This window comes from Cygnus atratus, chromosome 2, assembly GCF_013377495.2.
Source record: "Cygnus atratus isolate AKBS03 ecotype Queensland, Australia chromosome 2, CAtr_DNAZoo_HiC_assembly, whole genome shotgun sequence".
In the NCBI taxonomy this organism is placed as follows: Eukaryota; Metazoa; Chordata; class Aves; order Anseriformes; family Anatidae; genus Cygnus; species Cygnus atratus.
Window position 1 is genome coordinate 85,548,862 of NC_066363.1, and position 19,058 is coordinate 85,567,919.

Below are 19,058 nucleotides of genomic sequence, written 5' to 3' on the forward strand. Positions count from 1 at the left end.
TCACTGAATGGTTTGGGTTGGAATGGACTTTAAGGATCACCCGATTCCAACCCCATTGTCATGGGCAGGGATGCCACCCACCAGACCAGGTTGCCCAGGGCCACAACCAACCTGGTCTTGAGGCAGCCTGTTCCAGTGCCTCATCACCCTCTGAGTGAAGAATTTCTTCCTAACCTCTAATCTAAATCTCCCCTCTTTTAGTTTAAAACCATTCCCTCTTGTCCTATCATTATCTGCCTGAGTAAAAAGTTGCTCTTCCTCTTCTTAATAAGCTTAAAAAAGTACTAAAAGGATGCAATGAGGTCTCCCCAGAGCCTTCTATTCTTCAGGGTGAACATCCCCAGCTCCAGTGAATAGGAGTGAACTTTCAAATAAGTGTTCATTAAGTTCTTTCAGAAAAGACTTTTTAAAAGACTATATTACATAAGAAAAAAATAGTCCTTTCATGGAATAAAAGCTAGCTAAAAAACAGAACAGAGACTACAAATAAACAGTTTTCACAGAATTGGGAAGTTACCATAAACATCTGGGCAATAGAACAGCCAGAGAATTTCAGTGTTTATAAACCTAGTATAATAAATCATTGGAAAAACAAAATATTCACTCAACTCACAGAGTATATAAAGGTATACATAATATTAGGTACAGATGAGAAAAAAAAATTCACATGCTACATCAACACTGGTAATTCAAAATGGGTCATAAGAGAGACTTAATGCTCATGAGGGCTTAAATGTGAGCACACTCCTTATAGAGCCCAGCCTATGCCAACCTGCATTTTCCAGGCAATGCCTGAGCAGGGGTAGAGAGTTTGCACTCTCAATATATAGCCTGCTGTTGTGGTTTAGCCCGGCTGGCAACCAAACACCACACAGCCGTTCGCTCACCCTCCCCCCTCCCTCTCCGGGATGGGGGAGAGAAACGGGAAAGTGAAGCCTGTGAGTTGAGATAAGGACAGTTTATTAAGACAGGGAAAATAATAACAATAATAATAATAATAATAATAATAATAGTAATAATGTGTACAAAGTGATGCACAATGCAATTGCTCACCACCCGCTGACCGATGCCCAGCCTATCCCCGAGCAGCCGGCCCCCCCACCCCGGCTAGCCACCCCTATATATTGTTCAGCATGACGTCAGATGGTATGGAATACCCCTTTGGCCAGTTTGGGTCAGCTGTCCTGGGTCTGTCCCCTCCCAGCTCCTGCTGCACCCCCAGCCTGCTCGCTAGCAGGACAGAGCGAGAAGCTGAAAAGTCCTTGGCTTGGTGTAAGCATTGCTCTACAACAATTAAAACATCAGCATGTTATCAGCGCTCTTCTCATCCTAATCCAAAACATAGCACCCTGCCAGCTACTAGGAGGAAAATTAACTCTGTCCTACCTGAAACCAGGACAGATATCCACCCCTTATTCCATACCATTTATGTCATGCTCAGGTTACACTCTTTCCAATACCTTCTAATTAGTCACCATTTTCATCTATGATATATAGCAACCATGGTAGTGATGACATACAGTGTTATATGATAATTAACATACTACAATTCAACTCATGGGCTATTCTCACCCAGTATTAGGTCCCCTTGAGGTACACACCGAACCTCCCCATTCTTTTGCATTACCCACCAAGTGCATCCAGGTCCCTGGGCAAAAGCAATCCCACGAATGGGCTTGCCTTTTCCTGAGGCAGGAGTAGCCCAGACTGTCTTACCCAGCATGTGTCTTACGTGCACTACAGGAACTTTATCCCCTTCTACAGTGCGTAACAGGTTTGATTGGGCAGGTCCAGCTCGGTTGGCAGATCCTCTAGTATTGACTAACCAGGTGGCCTTTGCCAAATGTGTTTCCCAATTTTTGAATGTCCCAGCACCCATCGCTTTCAGTGTAGTCTTTAACAGTCCATTGTATCGTTCAACTTTCCCGGAGGCTGGTGCATGATAAGGGATGTGATACACCCACTCAATACCATGTTCTTTGGCCCAAGTGTCTATAAGGTTGTTTCGGAAATGAGTCCCATTGTCTGACTCAATTCTTTCTGGGGTGCCATGTCGCCATAGGACTTGCTTTTCAAGGCCCAGGATAGTGTTCCGGGCGGTGGCATGGGGCACAGGATATGTTTCCAGCCATCCGGTGGTTGCTTCCACCATTGTAAGTACGTGGCGCTTGCCGTTGCGGGTTTGGGGGAGTGTGATGTAATCAATCTGCCAGGCCTCTCCATATTTGTATTTCAGCCATCGTCCTCCATACCAGAGAGGCTTTAACCGTTTGGCTTGTTTAATTGCAGCACATGTTTCACAATCATGAATAACCTGTGCTATAGTGTCCATGGTCAGGTCCACCCCTCGGTCACGAGCCCATCTGTATGTTGCATCTCTACCTTGATGGCCTGAGGTGTCATGGGCCCATCGGGCTATAAATAATTCACCTTTATGTTGCCAGTCCAGGTCCACCTGAGCCACTTCAATCTTAGCAGCCTGATCCACCTGCTGGTTGTTTTGATGTTCTTCAGTAGCCCGATTCTTGGGCACATGAGCATCTACATGGCGTACCTTTACAACCAGGTTCTCTACCCGGGCAGCAATATCTTGCCACAATGCAGCAGCCCAGATGGGTTTGCCCCGGCGTTCCCAGTTGTTCTGCTTCCATTGCTGTAGCCACCCCCACAGGGCATTTGCTACCATCCATGAATCAGTGTAGAGATAGAGAACTGGCCACTTTTCTCGTTCAGCAATATCTAAGGCCAGCTGAACGGCTTTCACTTCTGCAAACTGACTCGATTCACCTTCTCCCTCAGCAGCTTCTGCAACTCGTCGTGTAGGACTCCATACGGCAGCTTTCCATCTCCGATGCTTTCCCACCATACGACAGGACCCATCAGTGAACAGGGCGTATTTCTTCTCATTTTCTGGTAGCTTGTTGTACAGTGGGGCTTCTTCAGCACGGACCACCTCCTCCTCTGCCGATATCCCAAAGTACTTGCCTTCTGGCCAGTCCATAATCACTTCCAGGATTCCTGGGCGACTGGGGTTTCCTATTCGAGCCCGCTGAGTAATCAGTGCAACCCACTTGCTCCATGTAGCATCAGTTGCATGATGTGTAGAGGGGACCCTTCCTTTGAACATCCAACCCAGTACCGGCAGTCGGGGTGCCAGAAGGAGCTGCGCTTCAGTACCGATCACTTCCGAAGCAGATCGAACTCCCTCATATGCTGCCAATATCTCCTTTTCGGTTGGAGTATAGCGGGCCTCAGATCCTCTGTATCCCCGACTCCAAAACCCCAGGGGTCGACCTCGAGTTTCCCCAGGTTCTTTCTGCCAGAGGCTCCAGGTGGGACCATTCTCCCCGGCTGCGGTGTAGAGCACATTCTTTACGTCTGGTCCTGTTCGGACTGGCCCAAGGGCTACTGCATGAACTATTTCCTGCTTAATTTGTTCAAAGGCTTGTCGTTGCTCAGGGCCCCATTCAAAAGCATTCTTCTTACGGGTTACTTGGTAGAGCGGGTTTACAATCAGACTGTAATTTGGAATATGCATTCTCCAAAACCCCACGACACCTAGGAAAGTTTGTGTTTCATTTTTGCTAGTTGGTGGAGACATAGCTGTTATTTTGTTGATCACATCCATTGGGATTTGACGACGTCCATCTTGCCATTTTATTCCTAAAAACTGGATCTCTCGTGCAGGTCCTTTGACTTTATTTTGTTTTATGGCAAAACCGGCCTTCAGAAGGATTTGGACTATTTTCTTCCCTTTCTCGAAAACTTCCTCTGCCGTGTCACCCCACACAATGATGTCATCGATGTACTGCAGGTGTTCAGGAGCCTCCCCCTGCTCCAGCGCAGACTGGATCAGTCCATGGCAAATGGTAGGGCTATGTTTCCACCCCTGGGGCAGCCGATTCCACGTATATTGGACTCCCCTCCAAGTGAAAGCAAACTGTGGCCTGCACTCTGCTGCTAGAGGGATGGAGAAAAATGCATTAGCAATATCAATTGTGGCATACCACTTGGCTGCCTTTGATTCCAGTTCGTACTGGAGTTCTAGCATGTCCGGCACTGCAGCACTCAGTGGTGGCGTGACTTCGTTCAGGCCACGATAGTCCACTGTTAGTCTCCACTCACCATTAGACTTTCGCACTGGCCATATGGGACTATTAAAAGGTGAATGGGTCTTGCTGATCACTCCTTGGCTCTCCAGTTGACGAATTAGCTCGTGGATGGGAATCAGGGAGTCTCGGTTGGTGCGATATTGCCGCCGGTGCACAGTTGTGGTAGCGATTGGCACTTGCTGTTCTTCAACCCTCAGCAGCCCCACAACAGAAGGGTCCTCTGAGAGACCGGGCAAGGTAGACAACTGTTTAATGTCCTCTGTCTCTAAGGCAGCTATGCCAAAAGCCCAGCGGAACCCTTTTGGGTCCTTGAAATATCCTCTTCTAAGATAGTCTATGCCAAGGATGCACGGAGCATCCGGGCCAGTCACAATACGGTGCTTTTGCCACTCATTTCCAGTTAGACTCACTTCAGCTTCCAATACAGTTAACTGCTGGGATCCCCCTGTCACGCCATAAATACAGATGGGCTCTGGCCCTTTACAGCTTGATGGCATTAGAGTACATTGTGCACCGGTGTCTACTAAAGCCTTATACTTCTGTGCGTCAGACGTGCCAGGCCATCGAATCCACACAGTCCAATAAACTCGGTTGTCCCTTTCCTCCCCCTGGCTGGAGGCAGGGCCCCTCTAGTCCTGGTCAGAATCTTCGTTTCTGTGTTTAAAAGACTGCCTGCTAGAAGTTGGAGCAGCAAACTTTTCAGAGAACCCCTTTCTCCCGATTGTTTTCTTTTGTAACTCACGTACCCGTGCCTCTAGGGTCTCAGTAGATTTTCCATCCCATTTTCTCATGTCCTCTCCATGGTCACGTAGGTAGAACCACAGGGTGGCGCGAGGTGTGTACCCACCATATTGTCTTCTTTGCACGGATGCGCGTTTACCCCTAATAGCCGAGACGCTGGTTCGTACAGGTGGGGAAGAAAATACACTCTCTTTAAGTTGGTGGACCTCTTCAAAAAGTTTCTCCAAAGTATTCTCTTTTAGTTGGTGGCCACTGGTTCGTTCAGGGGGGGGGGAATATAAATTCTCTTTAAGTTGGTGGACCTCTTCAAAAAGTTTCTCCAAAGTATTCTCTTTTAGTTGGTGGCCACTGGTTTGTTCAGGTGGGGGGGAAGATAAATTCTCTTTAAGTTGGTGGAACTCTTCAGAGAGTTTCTCCACAGCCGAGACGCAGGCCTGTAGGGAAGAGGAGAGATTTCCTTCGTACTGCCGGAGTTGTTTAGCCATGTCACCCACTGTGGGATCTTCACCGTCTTTCCAGGATATTATTGCCAATGTGCTGGCCCATGTTGATGGTGCATTATGTACAAACTTCCGCCATATGGGTCGAGTACACTGGACGTCATCTGGATCTGTGGATGTTTGTGCGTCGTCTAGGTCCTTATAAATTACTTCCCGTACGGCTAATTCCCTCAGGTACTGGATTCCCTTCTCCATGGTGGTCCACTTGACTGGTAGACATACAAGTTCTTCCTTGTAGGGATACCTTCCCTTCACAGCTAACAGGAGACGCCTCCAGAGGCTGTGAGATCGTGCTCCATCTCCAATTGCTTTGTCAATGCTTGCATCTCTAGCAAGGGATCCCAACCGTTTGGCTTCCCTGCCCTCTAATTCCACACCATTGGCTCCAGTGTCCCAGCACCGGAGCAGCCAGGTGACAAGCTGTTCACCTATACAGCGACCAAAATCTTTTCGCACATCTCGTAGCTCACGCTGGTATAGGGTTCGGGTAGTTACTGTTGATTTTTCACCATCCTCATCCTCATCTTCATCCTCCTGCACACTTGATGGCCCAGCCTCGTCTTCTCCACGCCCAGACTTAGCAGAAGACTTTCTGCGTTCTAAACGACCTGAGTCTCTATACCAGGTTAGAGTCATGACCAGATATTTCATCATTTCATAAGCCATCGTTACACCACACAGTACCATAACAATCTTGAACCAGGGCCCGGAAAGGATAAACAGCATGACAGGGAGCACATACAGAAAGTAACTTGCTATAATACTCAATTTGGGAAACAGGTATAGCAGACTTGAGATGAAAGCAATCAACATTGTGACTAGCAACTATTAAGCAGGTCGAATACTTATACCAATTTTAGTTTAACACACTCAGGTCAAATCTGTCGATATCTCAACCCTTCGAGCCCCACGTTGGGCGCCAAATTGACTGTTGTGGTTTAGCCCGGCTGGCAACCAAACACCACACAGCCGTTCGCTCACCCTCCCCCCTCCCTCTCCGGGATGGGGGAGAGAAACGGGAAAGTGAAGCCTGTGAGTTGAGATAAGGACAGTTTATTAAGACAGGGAAAATAATAACAATAATAATAATAATAATAATAATAATAGTAATAATGTGTACAAAGTGATGCACAATGCAATTGCTCACCACCCGCTGACCGATGCCCAGCCTATCCCCGAGCAGCCGGCCCCCCCACCCCGGCTAGCCACCCCTATATATTGTTCAGCATGACGTCAGATGGTATGGAATACCCCTTTGGCCAGTTTGGGTCAGCTGTCCTGGGTCTGTCCCCTCCCAGCTCCTGCTGCACCCCCAGCCTGCTCGCTAGCAGGACAGAGCGAGAAGCTGAAAAGTCCTTGGCTTGGTGTAAGCATTGCTCTACAACAATTAAAACATCAGCATGTTATCAGCGCTCTTCTCATCCTAATCCAAAACATAGCACCCTGCCAGCTACTAGGAGGAAAATTAACTCTGTCCTACCTGAAACCAGGACACCTGCGTGCTGCCAGACTGTTTCAGGAACTCTGATGGCATGCCTGCAGACTGGAATGTGTCATTCAATCTCTGTGCCAGGGAATGGTCCTAACCTACACAGCAATGACCATGGGAAAAAGCAGTTCTGCTTTCTCCAACTTCACTTCATGCTGCTCATGCCCATCCTATGCTGATTCTTTTGGAACAAGCATGGATGCAGCCACACCATAAAACCAGATCAGGAAACGGATCTGGCTGAAAACCAACCATTTTCCAGGGTTAATTTTTAAGCCAGATCATTTCCCTATTTTGGGCCACTGTACAGTTCTGCAGACAGCTGTGCCAGCACAAATGAGGAGATATAAAGATAAGAATGAGTAGCTGAGGGAAGGACTACGTCTTTCAGTAGGAATGTTGGTTATGCAGCTAAGAGTATTAGTTGAACCTGAGAGTTAAGTTTACTCATATAACGTGTAATGACACACCAGCTCTGCCTCCCTCCATCCCCATTCAGCCAGAGGCACGCTCCCTCTCCTACTTTTGGATCAGCACAGGCATCTGTCTGGCCAGAAGTGAGCACGCTCACAGGGCTGGGCTTGCAAGCACTCATTTTTTGTTTAGATGAAATTTCTGGTAACTCACTCTGGAGGCAGAGGAGCACCAGTGCAAGGATAAGGGAAGTGGAAAGAACAGTTTTCGTAAGTGGCTATTGTCTTCAGCATTGTTAAAATACGCAGATATTATGAAATGAGAAAGGCAAAGTTATTAACTGCAAGGTCAAAAACATATGATAGCAAACAGAGAAATGACTTGTATGTTACCCTCTGTGGAAGAAGGGTGCTGGGGTAGGAAAAGGCTCAATCAGAACTATAATGAGAGGAAGACTGCACTCGGCCGTAAAAACATCTCTACTAAATCCATGATTTTTGCTGTTCCTGAGAGCTGGGAACATTATTTCCCAGGTTTCTTTGTCCTTGAGAACACAAGCTGCAACGTCAGAGACTGCTGTCATTTTGTGAAAAATGTTCTTTGACTCAACATTTCTGTTTGCCTAAGTAGATGCTGGTGAGTAATGTCGTACTGGGTTCCTCCAATTTCCATAGATATATTTGAGATGAGATGTCCAATATCTAGGGGAAAAGCATGCAGTATAAATGCCATTCATCATTTCTCCTGAAGGGGAGGTGCAAGAATGGGTAACTATTAATGTGGAAATGTAGCATAAGATTTTGCCAATTGCTGTGAGCACAATTTTTTTGGCTAAGGGAATTTTACTTATTCCTTATGATGAATTTGTGAAGATTGAAAGGTTGTCTAAAATCTAAGAGGCAACAGGAATAATAGAAAAAAAATCTATCCAAAAGCTTCCTATTTTTCTAATTTAACCAACTGATCTAGAAGATATCTAAAAGATGTTGCCTTTCCTTATAAACACTGGCCCTGTTAAACCTTTATACTATTGTAGGGACAACACAACTGCAGATATTATTAGGACTTCAGAACAGATAGAAAGCTAGAGCTTCAGAACAGATAGAAAGCAACTTTCCATCACTGTCCAAATCAACAGTTTGTCCAGTGAATGCACTTCTTGCCCCTTTTTTAAATAATAATAATAATAAAAAAGCAAGCAAACAAATGAAAAAAAAATAACACAGTAGATTGAAAAGTAGGGTTGAGAAGAACTGAACAGTGGGCAGCTGAATGCCAGAGGTTATGGCCCATGCCAGAAGCAGCAGAGAAACTGCTCATCAGGAATTCCCTCCTCTAATCCTACTTCTTTTCACAGTAGGATTAGGACATGGATTTGGCAAAGATCCTGGCAAAGCAGGAGGAACAGGAAGGAAAATCAGGCTATTTGCTGGAAGGAGAGGCTTCCTCTGTCTCTGTTCTTATCTTCTTACTACCAGTCAGTGTCACTAGCAGTAACTTAAAATGGCAGATCTTAGGTCAGGTATGTATTTAAACTAGTTCATAATATTTTCTAGTTATCATTTGGACTTTGCTTGAGAATGTTTGAAAACACAGGGTTTTTTTCTCCTTTCTTTATAAGGGAGAATAAATTAATTTAAAAATAAAAGGCAACAGACTGAAGAGCCATGAGCAAGCAGTATCAGGATGAAGATCCTGAACCTATAGCTCTGAAAACAAAGATGTTTGACATTAGAGGCTCATTTCTCAATAGGCGTGACAGTCAGAGAACAACATGCCCACATTGCTGCAGCATGCAAAACAGGAACCTTCTTATTGATGTGACTCTGCCCACAAAAAAATGCTCTCTTTGCTTACTGAAGATGATGCTCCTTTTCTATTTTTTCTTGATGTTGCGCCCAACCCCTTTATTTGACACCTTGGCTGACAGGGACTCCCTGGTGCGATGAGTCATTTAGCCCTGTTTCCAACTGGAAGTAGCTGCGTTGCAGCCCTTCTCTCTGCTATTATCATCAAATGAGCCAATTCCAGTACGGTGCTGGTAGTAAGGTTGATGATGATTTTTATTGAAACTCAAGAATGTTCCCCTACAGCAAAAACTGGAGAAGCTGCCAGAGAGGAATTTTTTATCTAGTAACCTGGAGGGCCAGCTTGGCAATTTAAATGACAGTCATTGTGTTCCGTGGAATTGTAATGTAAATGAGTGATTTAAGGACAGTATGACACAAGATCCTTCCCAAGGATCCTACTGCAGGCTATGGCTGTGCAGGCTGCTCTTGAGACCTCACATGGATTGCCTCTTTTATCTCAGAGCCATGTCTTGTGTGCTATCTCACTCCTGGCATGATGAACTTCTAGCCGCGGATCACAGACAGGCCGGAGGACCTGGAAAGAGAACTGCCCTGACCCCTACTCTCAAATATAAGGGTATAAGACCACCCACACCATGTTGGTACTGGAAGAAGCACAACTGGGTAATGAAAAGAGGAGTTTCCTGTCAGTTAATAGTTTCAGTATAACTGTGGCCTCAATATGTGGTACACTTCTGTGTGCATGCTACACTGTTTCTGTGTCTGCCTCAAACAGTAATAACTGTGAAGAAAATAGCTTGTAATTAAGCAACTAGGGAGACAGCAGATGGATGCAGACAGATGGGAGCACACTAGGAAGCTATGAGACAATATTGGTCAGCATGACAAGCAACAGTCACAGTGCACTATCAGTATAATGCCTACAGTCTCCACGACAGCTATTGTGGTGTTACTGGTGAGTTGTAGGGATATATTGGAAGACATTAAAGGAAATGATAGCATTTTAGATGCTTCTGACACTCCTTTGCAAGGGTGTGGGGCAAAAAGGAATAAAGGTGCTTGTCAGAAAACCTAAAAAATCCCCGAGAAGGTGGGAAGCTGCATGTGGAGGTGATATTGTGTCTACTGATGCAGATGAAAAGAACTGAGCATCTTACCTGTCTACCCAAAACCAGTAATGTGACGAAGAATATAAACAAAGAAACTGAGCCCATTGTCTTCAAATCTTTTAGTACTCCAGGCCTATAAGATGAAAACATAAGGAAAGCAAGCTGCTCAGAAGTTAAAATAAAATTACTTTAGCACAAGAATATTGAAAAGACTGCAATTTATGCCACTTTCTGGTATGGAAATTAGGACCATTTAAATATGATATTCTTTACTACCTGATAAAATATTATTTTTATAATGAAACTTTAATTCTTCTACATTCTGTGCAAATGTGTCCACATTTTGAAGTCCAGTACTACGACGAGGATTTATTAAAAATAATATCCTTCTTTGCTAACAAGTGGAGAGCATTTGCCGCTTATTCTACACAGGCAGATTAAAAAGAGATTTTTTGTGTAATACAATACTTCCATAATGGAAAGTTTCACCTTGGATCCAAAGAACGTGAACAAATGGAAATTGAGGCAACTAACTTCCAAGATAACTTTTCAACTCAGAATTACAGAAGGCACAAGCTAGATCTTATATAGAGTTTATTAAAAATTCTGCTTTGGGAAAAGACACTGGAAGTAATGGGAAACAGTTTGCACTAGCACTCCGATACTGATGCCACTGAAAGAAGAACCTTGGTGAGAGATTTAGGAAGGAAAAACCAATAGACACACAAGCTTAACTGGCAAAATCAAGGCTGCCAGAAGCACATAAATGTAATCTGTCACATGGTTCTCCATTCCGTCACACAGATATCTTTCCCACTAAGGCAATAGAAATGTAAAGACCTCTTTCTGTTCATTTAATCTTTATACTAAAACTCAAGGAAAACATATGCTTTTTGTTACTTCAGATCTCTTTCCACGGATGTCCTAAAGATCTGGCACAGTTAGAACAGAGGAAAAATGATAATGAAATTCTACGCTGAATACGCAGACTTTATGTTGTGGCATACACACTGTTTGCTTACATAAGCGAATCACCTCTTTGTTTTAAAGATGCGGTAGAAACTGCATGTGTCAAAAAAATCTTTTACACAGCAATAAATCTAATTAGAGTCATAATTTTGGTCTTCCATAGTATCACCTATAACAAAGACTTCAGAAGCCTCACTGAAAATTTACCATATGAATTTACATGTGCAGCAAAAAAGCATACAAACTATAGGTTTACTTTTTCTTTTTCAATAGCAAAGACTGCATTTCTAAAGTAATAAGACAATATATTAGTTCTGAAAAAGTTGATTTCCTTTGGCTTGCAGCAAGTATGCTTTAAGAGCCTTAACAACATTCAAACCCTCATCTCCCTAATACCCTTTCCTACAAAGAAGCAAATGAATCCATACTGTACTTCCTATAGTATGTGATATATGCACCTTGCCCAGACTTGTTTATTTTATTCTAATGCTCTTGGGCAAAACATAAAATCATGTATTAACGGCAACACAATAATGATTTTAGATTATGACTTGTACAATATATAGCCAAATACATAGAAGAAAAATTGTTCTATAACATAAGAACTTCCATTGCTGATATTTCATTTACATTCATTTCCAAAGGACTGGAATCATCAACCTACCTTTTTAGAGGTGCCATTGCATACATAAATTTGCTGTAGTCATCCAGCATGGGCCCATGAGTGTGCAGAAGGATAACGTTGTAGCCCACCAATGCAATCAACATTATCACCATTTTCAACTCATAATTTATCCTCAGGAAAACGGAACAGGAAATGAGCCCTAATATGCAGCTGTATATAAAATACTGGCAAAGGAAAATCAAGTGGTGAATATTTAAAATTGGCTGTTGAGAAGGCAATCACACATAATGAAGTGCCTAGACCAGTTTAAAAAATATATTAACTGACCACTTAAGCATGGTAGCTATCACAATGTGTAAATAATCATAGTACATGGGACATTATGGTTTACAGACGGTCAATAACAATCAGATACTGGTATTTCATAAAATAGACCCCTTTTCTCATTAGGCTCAAATTCACCCTAAACTCAGGAGAATCCAGATTATGCTCCTCATTTATGCTTACTAGTTTTTGCTCTTTGTCATTTTTGATTTATTCATCTGTGTATCAGTAAGCGTCTGTGTGTGGGACACCACTGCTCGTGTGGAAGTCTCCTGCAAGAGGCTACTGCCAGCATAATGACAGATTTACTCCTGTGCCTCTGTATGGTTTTCACTCATGCTTGAATACAGTAATTACCCTCTATGTATTGCTGAGCATACGGGAAGATCAAAGTCAAAATGTTTGAAAATCTATAAACAATTTAATTGCCTATTTTTGCAGTATTTGTAAACTGTTGCAATACACACAGATGTTATGAACTTCACAGATACGCAATTTTACAAACTCTTGAAATATGACTAAGAAATGAAGAATATAGGGTGACTAACATGGCCTATAAATAATATATCTGTTAAAAAATCTTTATGTCAAATCCTCTTGATTTATGACTACTTAAGGATACATTCAATTGTTAAAAAAAGCCTTTTTTTTCCTACGTCATATTTATCAAAAAAAATATGCATGGTTGAAGTTGCATTCCTGGAAAAAGAAGATTTTCTCTTGATACTCTCTGGAAATGGTTTACAGCATCAAAATCAATGCTAAAACAGAAATAATACAGTCCCACTAGAATCATTATCTTGGTCCTTAACATAGAGCACACCTTTGCCAAAGACTGTTCCTGAAAATTACAGTCCTGCATCTTGTAAGGAAATTATCTTTTCTTAAACTACAAAGCATTCTATTTCTAGATACATTATTTTCAGACTACTGTTGATTTGTTGATGGCAGTACTTTTGACATAACCTGAATCACTGTATACTAATTTTGGAAGATCACTGAGAGTAATTTTCTCAGTGCCTATCAGACGGAATTGATCCTCCCTATAAATCTTTGCTGTTATTATAATTTCCTTGCAGATATGCTTGAAGTAAGAAATAGAAAGAACTGTTCTTCAGAAACAAGAAAAATAAAATTTCTCCTATGGTTGTGTTCCACAGGAGGTCACACTATTTTTTCAGAATTTAGCATTTTATAAAAGTACTAGCATACGTTTTATATTCTATATGGCAACCAACTCGTGAAACTACTTTGCTATCGAAAAAAAGCAAACAAAAGGCAGTCTCAAACAGTTTAACAAGGACCAAGAAATTTAGTATTCCAAATGGAATAAAGTCCCTCTTAGTGTTCCATAAAAATACATAGACCAGAATGAAAATTTCAGTCAAGATTTCAGATGTGGGTAGATTGGATGATAGAACAGTGGCACAGACGTACGCCGACTCTGATATTGTGTATTGCAATGCAAGACTGGAGTAAGCACCAAACCCCATGCAACGCCACAGGCTTGGGGCAGAGTGGCTGGAAAGCTCTTCAGAGGAAAAGGATCTGGGGGTGTTGGTTGACACTCGCCTGAACATGAGCCAGCAGTGTGCCCAGGTGGCCAAGAAGGCCAACGGCATCCTGGCTTGTACCAGGAATAGCGTAGCCAGCAGGACCAGGGAGGTGATCGTCCCCCTGTACTCAGCTCTGGTGAGGCCGCACCTCGAGTACTTTGGGCCCCTCACTGCAAGAAGGAAATCGAGGCCCTGGAGCGTGTCCAGAGAAGGACAACGAAGCTGGTGAAGGGCCTGGAACACAAGTCCTGTGAGGAGCGGCTGAGGGAGCTGGGGTTGTTTAGTATGGAGAAGAAGAGGCTCAGGGGAGACCTTATTGCTCTTTACAACCACCTGAAAGGAAGGTGTGGGGAGCTGGGGGCCAACCTCTTCTCACAGGTAACTAGTGATAGGACTAGAGGGAATGGCCTCGAGTTGTGCCAGGGGAGGTTCAGGTTTTCTGAGAAAAGTTGTTTTAGGGTGTAGAGGAGGAAGAGAATAAATCAATTTTGCTTCCAAATGAACTATATGCTAGTGGGGCTGAAATAATTCAAAAATCTGTTATTCACTAATTTTAGATTATGTCATCAATTGATCTGTCAGCTCCACTATTATAAATCACAGAATGTTTATCTACGTGAGTAATGCCTAAAGGTAAGACAGATAAAAGGGGCTGATATCCAATTCAAGAAAACAAGCATTCAATATCTCATTCAGTAAAGTGAGAAGAATTTTATTTTCAGGTTTTTAGAAAACTTTCTAAGGATAAAAAGTAGTAACTCAGAAGGAGTTTGCAGCTTTTTCAAGCTAGAACTTAGTAGCTCTACAATGCCTTAGGATGAAAACAATCTGCATTTGAGAGCTGTTTAATCAACAAAACAAAGGAAAAAGAATTTAAAATACTTTTGCCAATCTAAACTTTTAATTATTATCAGAAATGACATTTTAAAATAATTGTTGTGCCGATTTATCAAAGACAAAGTTTCTGTGATAAAAGAATGCATTTTAATAGTTTCAAACTTATAAATCATTAATTGTTCTAAATGTGCTAGTCATAGGAAGAGCTGACAAGCATCTTAGTTAAAGATGAAAACACAGGAAAAAGTCACACTAAGATTTTTTTAAGGTTGAATCTAAAAATAAATACAGTTCATGAAAAATGTATCATCCAGATGCTTGTTGGAGAACTTAATAATAACAAAGAAAACACTATCTTTCAAGTAAGATAAAAAGGGGACCCAAGAACAGGCTAATTAAACAAAACAAAACACAAATATAAATATGCATAGGAACAATTTATTTCTAAGTGCTTATGAGTATGTCCATATATAGAGTCTGGGAGAAGGACTGCATCATCTCTTTGACAGCAAGGAAAACTTCATGTCAGGACCAAGAGGGAACATAGGCATATCAGTACCAAGTTTAGTCTACTTAACTTGAAAATGAGAAATAGAAACCTGTGCTCTACTGTCACGTTATCAAAGAGATGCTGGAAGTTTGCAAGTGCTACGGTTAGCTCAATTTTATTTATTTATTTTTTTCCAGAAGAGTTCTATACCTGATTAACATCTTGCTTTGGGGTGTGTCTAGGAGTGTTTATCTTGACACAGTTAATAGTTATTTCATGTAACCTGGTCTGGTGGGAGGTGTCCCTGTCCATAGCAGGGGGCTTGGAACTGGGTGATCTTTAAGATCCCTTCCAACCCAAACCATTCTGTGATTCTGGGATTCTGTAACTATATGGAAACCAGCACACACCATCGTGGTACTGATGCCACCAGTTCTACATAGAGACAAAATAACTTCCCTTCTCCTCTTGCTGCCTCATACTTTTTCATCCAAAGCCTGCTGACCTATTTTGGCACAGTATGTAACTTGTTATGTTCAGTTGCAGGTCTTTTGTAATCCTTCTAAGAATCGTTACTTTGTAGGAAACGGGTCCCATTTTTGTAGGAATGTCCTCCCTCCTCTTGCATGTGTCACCATGCTTTTGTTCACACTAAGACATCTTATTCAAATCAGTTCAGATCTTTTTACACAGTTTATGTGGTGGTATATGAGTGCTGTATTTCCTCCCACCAGCCCTGCCTCTTAATCAAATACACAATAATGACAGAAATCTGCTGATCAGAGATTTCAATTTTACCATCAGGTGAACAATGAAAATGCTGAGTATTTTCAGGCCTACCACTGTTGCTTGTGAAACATGTCTCCAGGCCAACCTTGTTCTCTCACTGACAGGCATTTGGACCTCGCTCAGTGCACAGTCTGTTTTACAGTCACTGCGTGTTCTCATGACATCTCACGACACCTTTTGGTTAGGATGACTGAGCTACAGTTCTTATCAGGCTGTTTCCTGAATTTTAACCTGACATTCACTAAAACACCTGTTTTCAGAAGTACTAATCACCTCTACCTTCCCACTTCCTTTCAAGGCAGTTGCAGGTGACTGAAAATAAAACAAGCTTTTGAAGCAGTCTTAAGAAGCGGTTGGCATTTAACTTCCAACAGATCCAGTGACATTCAATTTAGAATAATGGTTGTAAACAAAGAAATCTAAAACGAACTTACCGGTAGGAAAAAACAGTTGTTTTGTATACACCACCGTGTCTGATTACTCAAATTAGGAAAAGTTGTATTTGATGAATTAAGAACTGGTGGAAAAGCTTTCACAGCATTATCCAGGAAAAACTAGAACGAAACAACATGTAATCCATTAGCTTGTCAGCTGGTTAAGGTCAAAATAGAGAAGAGGAATGGAGAAGTGGAAAAAGCCTTGCCAGTAATTATTTAACTTTGGTATTTTGCTGCAAATTGAAATAGTAAAGGGAAAATGACATCACTTCGATTACATGTTCCTGCATGCTTCAGACAAAAACAACTTTGTTAACCTCCACAAGACACATTTGAATAAAAGACAAAAAGCTCTTTGTTATGTTATCTTCATATATCAGAAGCTCACACATGAAAGAGACAATGATAAAATAAATTCAATATGAATAATTTCTGGTTTCACCTCAGCTGAACCTCCTATTTAAATATAGGAAGAAATAAATAAAGAATAAAAAGTCTTTATTAAAGTTGATTTACACAGGTTTAATCGTCATAATAATCATGACAACAAAATTGGTACAAGTCTTACTGAAACAGATGGGACAAACCAGTATCTCCTAAAGCATCAGATTCTGCAAGCTGATCTCACAAGTAACCACCATTATGCAGTACCCCTTGATGTACTCTTGAAGTGAGCTCTCAATGAGTTATATTTCTCTGACAACACTAATTTAACTGCTTTGAACCTCACCACATAAACCAAATCAAAGTTTAACATCTTCATTTTATTTATGACCAATTCCTACATCCTTGTTCTTGTACTAATCTCACCCTTTAGCTTCCAAATAGCTCCTTTATTTCAGCCTTCATTATGCTCAGTAATCTATGCTTTTCCATTTTTTTCCAAGAAAACATGCTCTTCATTCCCCTGATCGTTCTGGTAGTCACCATCTGTACATACCTCTTTCAATTTAACCTTCTGGGTGACCAAAACTGCAAACGCACTTCCCAGATTTTGAGTACTGCAATAACACTAATTCTGCAGAAAATATGTTTTCATACATCCTAGAGAAACAAATTCCTTGCTTAGCGCTATAAAAAATTGTAGATAAAAACATCTACATTGACATAATCACAAAAACTAACATCATCCTCAGCAAACATGAGGTAGTACTCCTCCACTCAAGTAAATTTCATTTATACTTACCATGATTTAAGAGCGGTCACATGGATGGTTATTGTGATTCAGTTGAGTTGACATTAAATTCACATAACTAATCAAAATACTCAACTTACTGCATGTCCATTTGATGAGCCTACAACTTACATCAGAATTTCTTGTTCCTAGTCTGTCGGACCAACCATAATCTTGCACTCTGTACTACTGAATTTCATCCTAGTTCTTTTATCTCAACTCTTCAGCCGACTTCTTCCTTTCTAAAATCTCAGACCTTCCTTCACAGACATTGCCTGCCACCTTAATCCTATCAGCAAACGTCACTGTCACTCTCATACACTGTATATGAAAATCCACACCCGGCTGACCATTGCAGAGCTTCACGGGTTGCCTCCCTCTCACCTGTTGTTCTCTGCATATAGCTGTTTTGTAATCCACCTCTGAATTCTTTCCCCATCCCCATCTTCTGCAGTTTACCTGCTGTACCAGAGGAAAACTGCTCAATTCACTCAGATTAATCCATTCTGCATCAAAATGGTTATTGATTTACTAACTAACACCAGATTGAGTCAGCCACAGCTCTGTATAGCCGAGTCTTGAAAACTTCCAAGGATACAGACTCCACAATCTCCCTTGGCAACATGTGCCAGCCCTGTACTACATGCGGTGACTTTTTTTTTTGTTTTCAAAGACCATCCAACCTCCCAAGCCACCACCTGCAGTCAGCAGTCCTTGCTATGTTTTGTCGTGCTTATTGAGAAGAGTTGGAAACCTTTCTCTCTGAAACACCCCTTCCACAGATGCAGGACCAGCTGTGCACCAGAGGAGGTAATCGATATGCCAGCTGTTATGAAGTCTTCTTTACAAGAAACTGGCACTCCCTCCGAGTGCCTTGCAGAATGGGCTCACCTTCAACTGTACAGTCACGCTTTCAGGTCATCTTCCTTCACTAGCATGCTTCTCTGTCTGTTTATGTGTAACTACACATAATTAACCAGTAGAGAACTATTCATTCAGGTACAGTAACAGTAATATGGCAGACAAAACACAAAAAATGTTAATAAACACCTACAAATTCTGAAATGTTCTTCTTTAACTAATCCCAAGGAGCTCTAGCACATGGAGTTGTATGCACATCTACCCCTTCTCACAAGATGAGTGGGTTAAATGCACACTTGCTCTTATGGGAGCATGGGGCACTCTACATGCAAACCCCTCCTGTAGGGAGATGTGGGTGCTACAGCTTTACGTGTAGCTGCTCTCCACAATCTACTGATGTGCATGAGGGTGACAAAGTACCCCACAAGTTCATGAATACAGACATACCCGAGGTGTGGGTAAGAAGGGTGACTTCTAGCGGTGTCAAACCAGGTTTTGATTGCTGCTGTTTCCACTCCAAGAATTCTCACGCTTCTCCTCTACTTGTGTTCAGCCTAACTCCTTCTTTAGTTCAAAATTCCTTCTGAAGCCCTGTGGTTACTGTTTAACCCAGCTGATGCTGGTCATCCTCTTTAACATGAACAGTTTTGGGCAAAGGTCCTACAGACTGCTCTAAGTATTTAATCCCTTTCCTCACCTCCAACTATTTACACAGACATCCTCATCTTAATAGGTGCCCTTACCCAGGTAACGTGCCAAGGGTGGACAATGACTCCTGCTAATAGTGCATTTAACTTTTTTTGCAAACATGAAATAATTG

General features: G+C 42.1%; 1 protein-coding gene across 4 annotated transcripts in view; it reads right to left on the reverse strand.

The window, feature by feature from the left end:
• Positions 1-19,058, reverse strand: part of ADCY2 (adenylate cyclase 2) — a 216,387-nt gene that overhangs the window by 22,351 nt on the left and 174,978 nt on the right. For 3 of the 4 annotated variants that reach the window (XM_035552763.2, XM_035552766.2, XM_035552768.2), the window contains exons 17-19: positions 16,201-16,320; positions 11,810-11,994; positions 10,225-10,309 (exon numbers count right to left, since the gene is read on the reverse strand). In XM_035552763.2, the coding sequence (XP_035408656.1) occupies positions 10,225-10,309; positions 11,810-11,994; positions 16,201-16,320 (390 nt within the window). The remainder of the gene's footprint in view (positions 1-10,224; positions 10,310-11,809; positions 11,995-16,200; positions 16,321-19,058) is intronic. The other variant, XM_035552764.2, reaches the window with a different exon arrangement.